The following is a 12,492-nucleotide window of genomic DNA, read 5'->3' as shown; positions in this document are numbered from 1 at the left end:
CCACGGGGGAGATGGGTGCAGGGTGGGGTGGACGAGGGGAGCTGCGAGGTGGGAGGGACTATCGCCAAGGCACGGCAGCATGCCAAGCTTGGCGGGACCGTCCCAAGCGTGCTCCCGCCCCGCCCCGCAGCGCCACCGCCGCCCCCGCTCACTTGATGAGAGCCGGGAACAGTCCCAGCTCCGCCTCCTTGGGCAGCTGGGAGCGGAAGGTGGTCACAAACTTGAGGGCATCGGCCTTGAGGATGGGCTGGGCGTCCACGCCGCCGTCGCCGCCGCCGCCGCTCAGCTCGGGCGCCACCTGCTGCAGGAAGAAGTCCTGCAGGTTGACCAGCGCGTTGGTGGCGGTGGCTCCCGCTGCCGCCGTCTTGCCGCGCACAGCCAGGGCGGTCACCAGGTACAGGGCACAGTCCTTGGCCTTCCAGGCCGCCGCGGGGCTGCGCGCGTGCTCCGCCAGCATGGCGCCGACGTAGCCGCTGAACAGCTCGGTGACCTGGCGGGGAGGGGGAGGGGGCGGGGGAGGTGGTGGCGTGCATGTTGACAGGGGGGGTGGGGGGTGGGAAGCGGCGGCGTCGGCGGAGCATGGTGGCGATGCGAGCAGCGGGCCCTGCCCTGCGACTGACCCCCGCGCCCCACCACCAAACACACCGCCACCGAATGCCCATGCATGCCCCCACGCCGCCCCACCTGCTGCGGGAAGCGGTCTGTCAGGGACTTGACCAGCTCCGAGGCGGCCCTGCGGCACGTGTCGGAGTCAGACCCCTCTGTGTCGCGCCGCACATACTCCACCCAGTTCATCTCAAACATCTCCTCCTGCCACACAGCCACGCAGGCCAGGCAGGGGCAGGGGGGAGGGTTGCAGGCTGGCGGGGTGTGGGGCCGACGGAGGCCAGGCAGCTGGGGGGCACACAGTGCCTCATACACTGGCTGCAGCAGCGTGCGCGTTTGTGCACCACCACACCACCACACCTTCTGTCCCCACGCCTACCCCTGGCAGGCACACAGCCACACAGGGAAGAGACACACACACCCTCTCCCCCTCTCTACCCCCCCCCCCCTGCCGCCCACCATGTCCTCCCGCATGCGCAGGTTGGGTATGACGATCGACTCGCAGATCTGCCTCAGCGTGTCGGCCCCCTCAAACAGCTGGTGGTGCACGGAGCGTGAGACGGCGGTGAGGAAGTTGATCGCGTGGAGGGCCAGGTTGTCCTGCACAGGTGTGTGTGGGTGTGTGTGGAGGGGTGGTGGTGGTGAGGGGGTGGTGGGGGGAGTGGAGGGCCCGATGTGTTGTGGAGAGGCGGAGGGGTGCGTGAGGGCTGGGAGGATTGAGTGTACAGCCGCCCCTGGACCCAGGCTGCCACCCCACCCGCCCCTCCCCCACACACGCACGCCGCGCGCGCACCTGGCCTGGCGCCTGCGACACCTTCATCAGCAGCGTCCACACATCCTGGGTGAACGTCTGCAGGAACTTGGCAAACTCCTCCTCGTTGCGCTCCATGAACAGAATCAGGCACTCGCACACCTGCGGGGCCACGGGCCATGTGTGCACGGCGGCGCGTGGGAGCGGAGGGTTGCAGCAGAGGTGCCGGGGGCAGGTGGCAGGGGGTGAGCGGACAGCCAACGACCAACGCATGCAGGGCGCAGGCCTCGCAGCGACAGGCGGCCTCGGGCACCACGCACCCACAGAAGCCCCAGCCCACACACCTGCGCCTTGACGCCATCCACCACGCTCTCCTTCTCTGGGTCTGCCTCGGCCAGGGAGGCAGGCGCGTCGAATGTGAGGTAGGTGTGCCACTCCGCCATCCACGCATCTAGCGTCTCCTCAAACGCCTGCGCACGCAACGCACAACGCAACACACGCAGCAGCGGGGAGCGGCAGCGCTGGGTGCACGGCACGGGGATGCGGCGCGGAATGCACGACCACACACGCTCAGCAGCGGCCGCCACGCGCCCCCACCGGCTGCGCCCCCACCGGCTGCCCCCACCCCAGCGCCCATGCACGCGCGCGCTCACGTCTGTGAGGCCAGGGGAGTTGAGGGAATAGAAGATGGATGCCACCAGGCGCACGTTGGACAGCAGCAGGCGGAGGCGGGCGGGGTCGCCGCCGCCCGGCGCCGCCCCCGCCTCCGCCACCTGCTTGCTCAGCGCCTGCAGGCACGCCAGCAGCGGCTGCACTAGCGCCTGCGAGTACTGCAGCTCCTCGCTCAGCTGGGCGGTCATGAACTGGCCCCTGCAAGTGTGTGTGTGTGTGTGTGCGTGTGTGTGTGTGTGTGCGCGGGTGGGTGCCACCTACCCCCGGCCCCCCCCCTTGGTGCCAACCCCGCTGCCACCACCCGCCAGCCAACCCCCTCCACCACCACCACACCCGCCCACCTGTATCGCTGGTAGATGGAGTCTGCCGTGGTGAGCACGCCGTCCACCAGCTGCGGGTCGGGGCTGCCCAGCTTGGCCACCAGGTGGGGCAGCAGGCCCTGCCAGCGCGCGGGGAAGTCGTGGGCGGAGATGAGGGACAGCGCCTCGCTGAGCTGGGCGCGCACGCGGGGCGGCGCACTCAGCATCAGGTCGGTGATGTGCGCCTTGACCTGCTCCTGCACCGCGCAAAGCGGGAGAGGCGGGGGCAGGGAGGGCGGGCAGGGGCTGGGGGATCGGGGAGCTGGTCTGGCTCGGAGGCCCGCGGCGCAGGCAGGCAGGCAGGCAGGGAGGTAGATGTGGGAGCCAAGCGCATGCCTGCGTCGGCCAGGCAGCTCAGGGGATGCCCCGTGCGGCTGCGCCAGCCGGTGCGGACCTTTTCGGGGTCGGGGATGACAAAGGGCGCGGTGCCCAGCCCCTCATCGCGCGCCACCTGCAGCAGGTACACCAGCAGCAGCAGCGGGCATCAGCAGCAGCCCAGTCTCCAGTCCACTTACCCAGCTTGCATCGCTGCCAGCCCCGCTCCGCTCCCCCACCCACACACTCCCATGAAACCCACGCACCCAGTGGTACTTGACCGTGTTCTTAAAGTTCACGGCAGCTGCCTGCCGCACCTCCATCGGCACAATGTCCAATGTTATGAGCTGCGGGGCAACAGGGCGGGGAGGCGGCGCCCGGAAGCAGGATGGGGGACAAACAAAGGGCAGGCAGCCCAGCGGATCACCCCTAGCAAGAATCGCCCTTGCACCACCGCCAGTTGGCAGCAACCAGCACCCCGCAAGCAGAGGTAGGGGCGGTTGGCAACCGACAGGCGGCGAGGCGGCGGGAGGCGCCGCCAGCAGGCCGGCGGCGGCGGCGGCGTGCCTTGAGCACCATGATGCTGTACCCCGGCTGCTGCGAGGCCTGCTTCAGGAAGGCTTCCGCTTGCTTGATGAGCTCCTGCACAAGGAGGCCAGCAAGAGAGGGGTGTTGTGATCGAAGGGGGACAGCTGCGCCCGGCCGGCGCACCGCAGCAGTCCTGATCGCCCTCGATGTACCTACCGGGTTGGGAGCCAGGGACTGCGTGAAGGCCTCCAGAAGAGGCTGCAGGGTGGCGTCCATCGTTGCCACCAGGCGGCTGCCACCCCTTCCGTCAAACCAGGCACCGCTGCACAGGTGCAAGGCAAATCGCACGAGCGATGGGTGCCGGCCATCCCAGGGGATTGCCAGCGAGGCAGTGCAAAAAGTCGACGACTGCTGTAACCACACGGATCGGCCCTGCCGCCATAGTTCGACCTTCTGTAGCATTCCCACAGTCAAAGAGAGGCGCAGGGGCGAGCAAGGCATGCTGCAGCAGCTTTCAGCCCAGAGTCTGCCCTGCGGCGTGCGCGGTGGTGCCCGGCGAGCTGCGCCAGTCAAACCAATGGCAATATTCGGCCTGAAGCTGGGCGCCAGCTCCGCCCGCGTGGCGGAGGCCAAGCAAGAGGTGCCGCCGCCGCTGCCGCCGCCGCCGCCTGCGGGCTGGCGCCGCGGCCTCGCTGCACTTTCTCGTCGTCCCCAGGACCTGCTTGTGCCAAACAACCTCGGTCTTGTTTCTTGATTACAACCCACCCTTTTGGGGGCTGTTTTCCATTGCAGCTGCTGGAGGCCATTGCGCCCCTCAAGCGCGGCCTCACCGCCACCGATGAGGATCGGCAGCAGGTGGAGCGCCTGGCTAGCAAGCTGGAACGCATGAATCCGACCAAGCGGCCCCTGGCATCCGACCTCATCAACGGTGCGCGCAAGATGGCGGTGCCAATGCCTTGTGGGACGCAGCCAGCGGCGCCACACCCTGTAATGATGTGTTGGTGCCGCGCCTGGTCCCTGGTGCAGGGCAATGGGAGCTGCTGTACACCACCAGCGACTCCATCCTGGGCATGTCCAAGCCCGCCTTCCTGCGCCCCAGCGGCCCCATCTACCAGGTCATCGACGCCAAGGCGCTGACCGCGCGCAACAAGGAGACGGCGCCGCTGTTCAACCAGGTGTCGGCGGAGCTGATCCCCGAGTCGGACAGCAAGGTCAAGGTGCAGTTCAAGGAGTTCAAGATCCTGGGGCTGGTGCCCATCAAGGCGCCGCCGTCTGCGGTGGGCGAGCTGGCGGTGACCTACCTGGACGACGAGCTGCGTGTGTCCAGGGGCAACCGGGGCAACCTGTTTGTTCTCAGGTGATTGGGTGGTGCCGCCAGCCCCGCTGCTCCAGATGCATATGCACCTGGTTTGGCGTGTGTTTTGTGTGTGCATCGTTGTTTACCGCCTGCTGCTCGCTGGTTGGCGCTTGGGTGCAGGATGCAGAACCGCAGCGTCAAGCCATGAAACATGGCACGCCCGCATGCCACAAGTTAAACCCCTATCCAACGACCATGACGCCCATTGGCTGATGCCACACTCCATTGATTTGATTTGCGCTACCATACTAAGCGATGATTTCATTCCACTTTTGCCGCCCATCATATTCTCTGCTGATCCTCCGCTGCTTTCATGCTTGACCTGTTCCGGCTTCTTCTCCCACTGGCACGTTCTAATCAGTAAGAGACCAGTTCACAGACGCTCCAGCAATACCCCCAGGGCATGCTGCTGCTGGGGCTGTTAGCAGTGCGGGATGAAATTGGACGGGGGCTTGCGACAGCCGTGGGTCCGCCCTTCCTGCTGCTCAAAACTTGAACACCTGCTGCTCCGTGTAGCCCATATCCTTGAGGAGGCCGCTCAGCGGGCCCTGGGTCTTGTCGGGCAGCTTGTCTCCGGACACAGCGTTCATGAGGCCCGGCGGACCGCAGACCAGCACCAGCGAGTCGTCGGCGGGCGGCGGCATCAGCTTGGCCAGCAGGTCTTTGGTGATGTAGCCCACGCTGCCGCCCCACGCCTTGTTGTCCGTCTTGTCCACGATGTAGTGGATGTGGAAGTTCTTGTGCCGCTTGGCCAGCCCATCCAGCCGGTCCTGCAGGCAGGGCAGGGTGGATGCGTGGGTGCGTAGCTGTTCCAACACCTATGTCATGCAGTCGTGGCACTGGGTGGCGCGTCTCCTCCTCCTGGAACCAGCCCCCACCTTGGCAATGATGTCTGCCTCCGACACATTGGCAAACAGCATGTTGATCTGCGGGCACAGGTGGAGCAACGAAGCCGGATCTCAGTGTGTCGTCGGAGCGGCAGGTGTGACGAGTGCGGGCGGGCGCCGCACCTCAATCGGCTTGTTCAGCTCGCACAGCTCCTCGGCGACCTGCACGGGGCGTCACACAATACACAATGTGCCGTGTCACTCGATGCGCGCATGTCGCCCTCCCCACCCGGCCCAAACATCCTGTCCATGATGGCTTGGCTGTGGCCGCCGCCCCCAGCTTGCCTGCAGCATGGGCGTGAGCCCGCTGCCGCCCGCAATCAGGCCCAACCGCTTGCGCTTGGACAGCTCCTCCACGCTGATCTTCATGAGGGGCCCCTTGAAGTCCAGCTGGTCCCCCACCTTCAGATGGTCAATGTGCTGGCTCATCTTGCCGCCCGGGTAGACCTGTGGGGGGGGGCAAGGCGCATGGCAGTTTGCAGCAACGCTTTGGGGGAGGCGAGCCGGCTGGGCAGTGGCAGTTGTCCCACCGCTTGGCTGGCTGTCGCGCGTGCTGTTGTGACTCACCTTGATTGCCAGGTCCATGTGTCCTTTGGCATGCCGGGAGATTGGGGTGTACGGCCTACAGAGGCGGGCGCAGGCGGCCAAGAGGATGGTGGGGAAGAGGCAAGGGAAACAGAAGGCGAGGCAGGCACACTGGGCCGTTGAGCGAGCGGTTCATAAAACACAGGTCTCCCTGGGTCATGGCCCCTTCCCCATGAATACCGGAGGACGAAAGCGCGGGAGCCGTCGGGCTTCTCGCTGCCGATGGGCGCCCGCACCAGCAGGCAGGATGCGACTGGCAGCCCCGGCTCGTGGTCCTTGTCTGGCAGCGCAAAGCGGAACAGCACAGTGGGGTTGGCCACACCCTTTGTCAGCGCCTCCTTGTGAACCTGCACCAGAGGGTGCAGAGGAATGAGTTGTGCAATGGAGGCGTGAGCCCTGGGCAGCAAGGAGGGCGTCCTGCGCCTACAGCCATCACGCCGAAATGCCAGCCAGTCCTGCTGTACGCACCAGCTTGAAGCTGCGCCACTCCTCGGGGGAGAGCGCAGAGGCTGCCGCCTTGGCATGCGCCGGCTGCTTGGAGGTCTGTAGGGGCAAGGCGGGCGTGGGCGGTGAGCGGGGGGTGGCGGGCCAGCAGGCACAGGGACGGGCCATGTCTGCTGTTGCTCACCAGCCCCCAGGCAGCTGCTGCGCCACCAGCAGCGACAGCAGCCAGCAGGTTGGGCCGAAAGAGCTGCCGGAAAGCCGCACACATGGCGCTGTCACCGCCAGCAGCACCAGGGCCCTTGGAGCACGGCGATCCTGCCCGTGATCACAATTCTGCAACCGATGGAAATCTCTAGGAGGGTTTGGGTGCTGGCAGGAAAACCTGCCCTCGTGTCATTGCCAGCAGCTGAACGGCACGGCTCCATCCGTTTTCGCCAGCTCTCGCCGGACCTTGCGTCTCAGCAACTTCTGTGTTGATCGCTCCCGGCGCTGTTGACCACTTGTGTTGCCCACCCGCTCAGCCCTCACCCCTTTTCACCGCCTCCCGCCACTTGGAGGCGACTTGGAGCTCATAAGGCGCCCCGCCGCCACCTAGCCCTCGCGCATCCTCTCCATCGCCCGCCCGCCGCCACGCCGTTACGCCGCCGCCAGTGTCTCCCGCCTGGTTTCACTCCTTCTGGCAGTGCAGCATGGCCATCCAGGACATGCGCCTGTGAGTGGCTTTGTGTTAATGTGGCACACCGATGGTAGTGGCAAATAGTTGTCCACTTGTTTGTCGGCACAACACTGAGTGCCTCTTCCTAGCTGGCTGCCTGCAGGCTCGGCGGACTGGCGGCCTCCTTCTTCCTGGGCTTGCTGCTGCAGTTCTTGGTGAGGCAGGCCTGGGGAGGCAGAGGAGGCAGGCAGTCTCGTGTCAGCTTGCTGAGGTGGTTGCTGAGGTGCTAGTTGCCTGTTGTCGCCGCATAAAAACAGACTTCTTTCGCCGCGCAGGGCTGCGCACTGTGGCACAACTGGTGGCCCATGCTGACGGCCTTTGTGTATGTCCTCGTGCCCATGCCTTGGCTGTTCTTTGGCGGTGCCGGATCCGGTGGCAGCAACCTGGCCAGCAGGTGGGAGCGCCGCGCATGCCTGCTGCTGCCTGCTGCCCAAGGCAGGGCCACGTGTTGGGCGAGACATCACCAGGCCGTGTACCGACCTCTCCATGCCTGCCCCCCGCTTGCCCGCCCCGCAGCTGGCAAGATGCGGGCAAGTTCCTGGTCGGCTTCTCGGCGGTAGCGGCGGTGAGCGTGGCGGCGACACGCCCTGCCCTGCCCCCGCCTGCCCTGGATGGCACCCCCATCTGTTCACCTGCTGCCCTTTCCCAATCCGCGGCCTGCAGGTGGCTATCCCCACCATCCTGTACCATGCACAGGTGGGTGCCGCGGCTGGCCCCACTCACCCGATGCTGTTTCCCCTGTTCCCCTGCCCCGCCTGCTCACTCCCTCCTGCCATAGCGCCCCAGCTGTCATCCAGGTCCCCTCCCTCCTGCCTGCCCCTCCGTTGTGCAGAAAATCACGGCGGGGGCGCTGTGGATGGAGCTGGCGGCGATGGCCATCCTGGGGGGCACCGTGCTGGCCTGGCAGTTTTACTCGGAAAACGAGGGCTCCTCGCCCTTCTACTACTGATGGCCCTGGTTCCGACAGGATGCTGCCCTGCCCCGCCCCCCTCATGCTCCTGCGCTCCCGCTCCCTTGCTCGCCCTTGGCTGCCTGTATGCTCGCACCCGACTTGCTCTTGTTTTTTTTCCCGCCGTGCACAACCACTACAAGCCAAGTGTGATGCAATGCCAGCAGCAGCTGCCGTGGGGGCGGCATGCGCTCATGCAGCCCGGTGCGTAGGGCTGGGCTGGCCACCCCTCACTTGGCTCCCCTGCCGCCGGCTGCCAGGATTGCCACCGCCGCGGCCGCGGCGTCTGCGCTGGCACCCTGCGACGCCTGCCCCGACCCCGCAGGCTCCTTGCCGGAGCGGTGCGCCGGCGCCTTGAGCCGGCTGACCAGCGTGCCGCCGCCGCGCTTCCTGGGCTTCGGCCCCGGCGCCGGCATGCCTGCCAGCTGGCGCAGGTTGGCAAAGCTGGTGGGCCCCGCCTCCTCGCCGCCAGACCCAGCCTCCCCAGCAGTGACTCCCTGCAGGGGGCAATACATACCAGTGGCAGCGCTGGTGCCAGTGTGGCTGCCGAGGCATGCACAGCAGTGGCATGCGTGGCAGGCATGCACAGCAGGCGCGCGCCCCACGATGGCAGCGGCACATCCCCCACCACGCTGCCCACCTTGTCCGCCGGCATGGCGCTGTTGCTGTCGTCCCGCCCAAACACATAGGAGCGGCCGCCGCCGCCCATGCCGCTGCTGCTGGCCACGCGCTGCACGGTGGGCTGGCGCCCCACAAACGACGGCCCACGCGACAGGCTGCTGGCGCCGCCGCCGCCTCCGCCACCTGGCAGCCGGTTGTTGGTTGGGTCGGAGCCCAGGCTGACCAGGGCTGCGGGCGCGCCCGGCGGCGCAAAGCGCGAGCGCGGCAGCGGGCCGCTGCCGCCGCTGGCCCCCAGCTGCGGCTCCGAGGCGCAGCTGCGTGCCAGCAGGCCCAGCACCTCCTGGCTGCCCTCGTCCAGCGGGATGCCGCCGCCGCCGCCCAGGCCGCCGCCGCCGCCGTCGCCGCCATCCAGCTCCATGCCTTGCGACTCCGCCAGCAGCATCCCCTGCTTGGCCTTGCGCAGCAGATCCTCGTCCTCCGCCTCCTCGTCGCTGCCGGCGGCAGCACCAAAGGGCGAGGGCCAGGGCAGCGCGGCGCCGCCGCCCTCCTTGTCCTCGCCGTCGCCTGCGCGCGCCCGCCGCCGCCGCCCCGCCAGCTCATCCTCCTGTAGGCCGGGCCGGGCAGGGCCAGGCAGATAAGGACAGCAGCACCGGTGGGTTAGCTGGCTGATGAAGGAGCGGCACAGATGACGGGCGCGAGCCAGCAGGCGGCTGGGCAGAGGCAGCGGGCGGGCACAGAATGCAGGGGGGGCGTGCGTGCCGAGGGCAGGGCGGGCCCGGGCCGCACACCACCACCGCCATGCCGCCACGCCCTGCTCACGTCATCGTCCAGGAAGCCGGCGCCTCGCCGCCGCCTGAACCCGTTCTTGAGGCCGCGCATGACCTGCTGCAGCTCCTTGTCGTCCTGCTGCTCGGCCCACTGGCGGTGCAGCAGGGCGCGCAGCTTGAGGTCCTTGGACGTCTCCTTGGACTGCCCAATCAGGCCGGCCTGCAGGGCGCGAGCGCGGGGCGAGGCGCGCGGGGGAGGTCAGCCACCGATGATGTGCTGACGGTTGGCCTGTGCTGCCCAGCCTACAGCCCATCCGATCCGCACCCCCTGATGGACAACCCTCTCACCAGCTCCCCCTGGTCATCCACATCCTCATCCTCATCCTCGCTGCCGGGAGCGGCACCCTCCTCATCGCTGCACACGCCACGCAAGCAGGCAGGCGTGGTGCTGGGGCGGTGTGGCAAGCGGCAGCAGCGCAGTCTCTGCGGGCCTGCAGTGCTAGGCTGCAGTGTACAGGCGCCCGGCACGCACCTGAGCTCCGCCTCCATGTCCAGAAACATGCGCTGCAGCTTGTTGTTGCGCTTGGGCACCACCACCGCTGGTGCGTCGCCACCAGAGGCGCTGCTGGGCTTGGCTGCAGGGAAGACAGGCAGGCGGGCAGGATTGGTGGCAAACCGTGTCGGCAACATGGCCAGGCGGTGCTAGTACGGCTGACGAGCAAACGAAAACTGTGCTGGGCTGCATGCAAGCCCAGGGCAGCAGCGGGCAGGCCTCACCTGCCTCCTCGCCATCCTCCACCTCTGCCTCGCCCTGCTGAGCCCCGTCGGCGGGCGGTGAGGCACCCGCCTGCCGCTGGCAACCACCTTCACTTGGGCCTGCTGTCTGCTGCGATGGCGAGGCGTGTGCAGGCTCTGCAGGGCTGCCGTCAGCTGCCTCGCCCTCCTTCCTCGCGTCTGACCCAGTGGGCGACGGAGGACCCCCCGCCTCCTCGCTGCCCTCCTCCTCCTCCTCCTCGCTGTCGCTGCTGTCCCCGCCAGCGCTGCTGCCGCCCTCCTTGTCTCCCTCAAAGTCTTCCTCGCTGTCGTATCCGTCGTCTATGAGCACATCCTCAAATGCATCCTCCTGCAGGCAGCAGGGCAGGGCGCAGATGCCAGGCGATCAATGTGCGCCAGCAGGTGACCTGGGCAGCACACGCCCCCGTGTCGGGCCAGCAGCCCGCGTGAATGCTGGCCTGCAGACAGCGCCGCTGCCGCCCCCCGTGCGCCCCACCTGGGTGCGGATGAAGGGCATGCGGTTGGCCTTCTTGGTGGTGCTGGGCAGCTCCACCAGCCGCACGTCGCCGCCCCCACCCCCCTCCTCATCCGAGCTCATGATCAGCAGATCGTCGCCATCGCAGCTGCCATCCTCCTCCCCTGCCGCCTGCTCCTCTTCCGCGCCAGCGCCAGCCGCCGCTGCCGCCTGCTCGCCCGCAGCCGCGCCCTGCTGCTCGCCACCCGCCCCCTGCTCGCCATCTGGCGCGCAACCCGCCGGCTCGGCGGCTGCCGGCGGCGCCGCCTGCTGGCGGGCCTGCGCCAGGATGTCCTCAAAGCTGCCCACATCCGGCATGGCAGGCTTTGGGGCTCTGCAGGCATGGCAGGCGGCCCAGCTTAGCCGCAGCAACAGCCAAGCCAGCCACTTGGTCGTGCAGGACAGCAGACGCATGCTGTGACACCAAACCAAAGCACGCGGCGACCCGCTGCCGCCCACCTGGCAATGGCCAGCGCCTGGCGCTGCTTGATGCGGTCCAGGATGCTGCTCAGCGGCTTGATCTCAATCTTGTGCCCCTTGCCCAGCCTGTCGCGCGCCGCGGTCTCTGCATGGGTGCAAGGAAAGAATGGCCGGCCCTTGGTGCATGAGGCACACCCTCAGCAAGCCGACCGAAAGGGTGCCGGCAGTGCCTGGGAAGCGTGCAGCACCAGGCAGCCAGCCGCACCTCGCAGGATGCGCTGCGTGTCGGCGGCCAGCAGCTCCATGGTGCCGGGGGAGCCGCCGGGGGAGGCTGAGCCGCCGCTGGCACCCGACACCTCCGCCTCGCTGTCGCCGCCGCCTCTCCCGCCCTCCTCCTCGTCTGCAGGCAGACAATTTGTAGCAGTTCAACCACGGGATGCCTCCCACCACCACCTGTTGCGCCTCTGCTGCTGTGCTGCTGGCACCCGGTCAAATGCCATCAGCGCCCACCTCCCGAGTCGTCCGCCGAGGCTGCCGGCGCCGGCTGCGTGCGGCGCACATACTGCTGCTCCAGCTCGTCCTCCTCATCAAAGTAATCCCCCTCCTGCAGACAAACCACAGGGGTGAAGGACCACCAATCACAGCAGGACGCAGGTCAGGCTGCAGGGCAGGCGAGCGGCGGCCGCAAGCCGTGCCTGGTGGCTGGGCGAGGGCGGCGCCTCCTCTTCCTCCTGCTGCTCCCGGGCGGGGCTGCCGGGCTCCTGATCACTTCCATCGTCACCCTTCTCCCCCTCCTGCTCGCTGGCAGCGGGCTGGGCCGGGCTGGCGGGGGCTGCGTTTGCGTTGGGCTGCGCGTTCTCGGCCGCCTCCCGAGCCTTGCGCAGCCTTCCAAGCTTGCGTGGGCCCTGAGTCACCTCCTCCCCCTGCGGGGCGAAAGGCAGCGAAGCCACCGAGTCCTCCAGGTCCTCCATGCTGTTCAAGCTGCTGCCAGCTGCATCCACCGATGCCAGAAGAGGCGCCGAAAAAGCTGTGGTGAGGGCTGCAGTGCGTGATTTTGAAAATCGGCCGCAGCAGCAGGGCTGCTGTTTGGGTGGGGGCGGTACACCCGCCCATGTCCTTCGGGCGGCAACAGCCCAGTCCAAGCCCAGGCACCTTATGCTCAATTTGCAGGCATTTTATTCTTACAAGCTGCGTTGAAAGGGTGCCTGGCTTTACAATGCAGACGTGT

The 12,492-nt window shown here is 67.7% G+C and overlaps 5 protein-coding genes across 5 annotated transcripts in view; 2 read left to right on the top strand and 3 right to left on the bottom strand.

Annotated features, from left to right (window-relative positions):
- Positions 1-3,507, bottom strand: part of CHLNCDRAFT_58077 (hypothetical protein) — a gene marked incomplete at its 5' end in the record, with an annotated part of 6,773 nt that extends 3,266 nt beyond the window's left edge. The window contains 11 exons of the mRNA XM_005846866.1: positions 153-490; positions 685-810; positions 1,066-1,206; positions 1,400-1,519; positions 1,702-1,827; positions 2,011-2,227; positions 2,371-2,585; positions 2,783-2,839; positions 2,970-3,050; positions 3,271-3,345; positions 3,448-3,507. Of these exons, the coding sequence (XP_005846928.1) occupies positions 153-490; positions 685-810; positions 1,066-1,206; positions 1,400-1,519; positions 1,702-1,827; positions 2,011-2,227; positions 2,371-2,585; positions 2,783-2,839; positions 2,970-3,050; positions 3,271-3,345; positions 3,448-3,507 (1,556 nt within the window). The remainder of the gene's footprint in view (positions 1-152; positions 491-684; positions 811-1,065; positions 1,207-1,399; positions 1,520-1,701; positions 1,828-2,010; positions 2,228-2,370; positions 2,586-2,782; positions 2,840-2,969; positions 3,051-3,270; positions 3,346-3,447) is intronic.
- Positions 3,508-3,808: 301 nt separating this feature from the next.
- CHLNCDRAFT_134838 (hypothetical protein) lies at positions 3,809-4,592 on the top strand (the record flags this gene model as incomplete). The annotated part of the gene is made up of 3 exons (XM_005847054.1): positions 3,809-3,871; positions 4,024-4,159; positions 4,258-4,592. The coding sequence occupies 3 exons, from the start codon at positions 3,809-3,811 to the stop codon at positions 4,590-4,592; spliced, it is 534 nt and encodes a 177-aa protein (XP_005847116.1).
- A 484-nt stretch (positions 4,593-5,076) lies between these two features.
- On the bottom strand, positions 5,077-6,564 carry CHLNCDRAFT_10756 (hypothetical protein; the record flags this gene model as incomplete). Its single annotated transcript, XM_005846865.1, has 6 exons — positions 5,077-5,358; positions 5,467-5,514; positions 5,716-5,922; positions 6,043-6,097; positions 6,241-6,395; positions 6,529-6,564. Coding segments are annotated over 6 exons (783 nt in total), but the record flags the coding sequence as incomplete, so codon positions are not given.
- Positions 6,565-7,193: 629 nt separating this feature from the next.
- CHLNCDRAFT_134836 (hypothetical protein) lies at positions 7,194-8,168 on the top strand (the record flags this gene model as incomplete). Its single annotated transcript, XM_005847053.1, has 6 exons — positions 7,194-7,216; positions 7,323-7,374; positions 7,495-7,613; positions 7,736-7,784; positions 7,883-7,915; positions 8,052-8,168. 6 exons carry the CDS (start codon positions 7,194-7,196, stop codon positions 8,166-8,168), a joined length of 393 nt encoding a protein of 130 aa, XP_005847115.1.
- Positions 8,169-8,398: 230 nt separating this feature from the next.
- CHLNCDRAFT_134835 (hypothetical protein) lies at positions 8,399-12,235 on the bottom strand (the record flags this gene model as incomplete). The annotated part of the gene is made up of 11 exons (XM_005846864.1): positions 8,399-8,665; positions 8,809-9,393; positions 9,609-9,776; positions 9,905-9,971; positions 10,089-10,191; positions 10,334-10,679; positions 10,827-11,178; positions 11,304-11,409; positions 11,530-11,664; positions 11,775-11,868; positions 11,915-12,235. 11 exons carry the CDS (start codon positions 12,233-12,235, stop codon positions 8,399-8,401), a joined length of 2,544 nt encoding a protein of 847 aa, XP_005846926.1.
- Positions 12,236-12,492: the final 257 nt, after the last annotated feature.

The sequence above is a fragment of the Chlorella variabilis genome (genome assembly GCF_000147415.1).
Source record: "Chlorella variabilis unplaced genomic scaffold CHLNCscaffold_12, whole genome shotgun sequence".
NCBI lineage: Eukaryota > Viridiplantae > Chlorophyta > Trebouxiophyceae > Chlorellales > Chlorellaceae > Chlorella > Chlorella variabilis.
The sequence above is the reverse complement of the archived record's forward strand: the minus strand, read 5'-3'. Positions and strand labels throughout refer to the sequence as shown.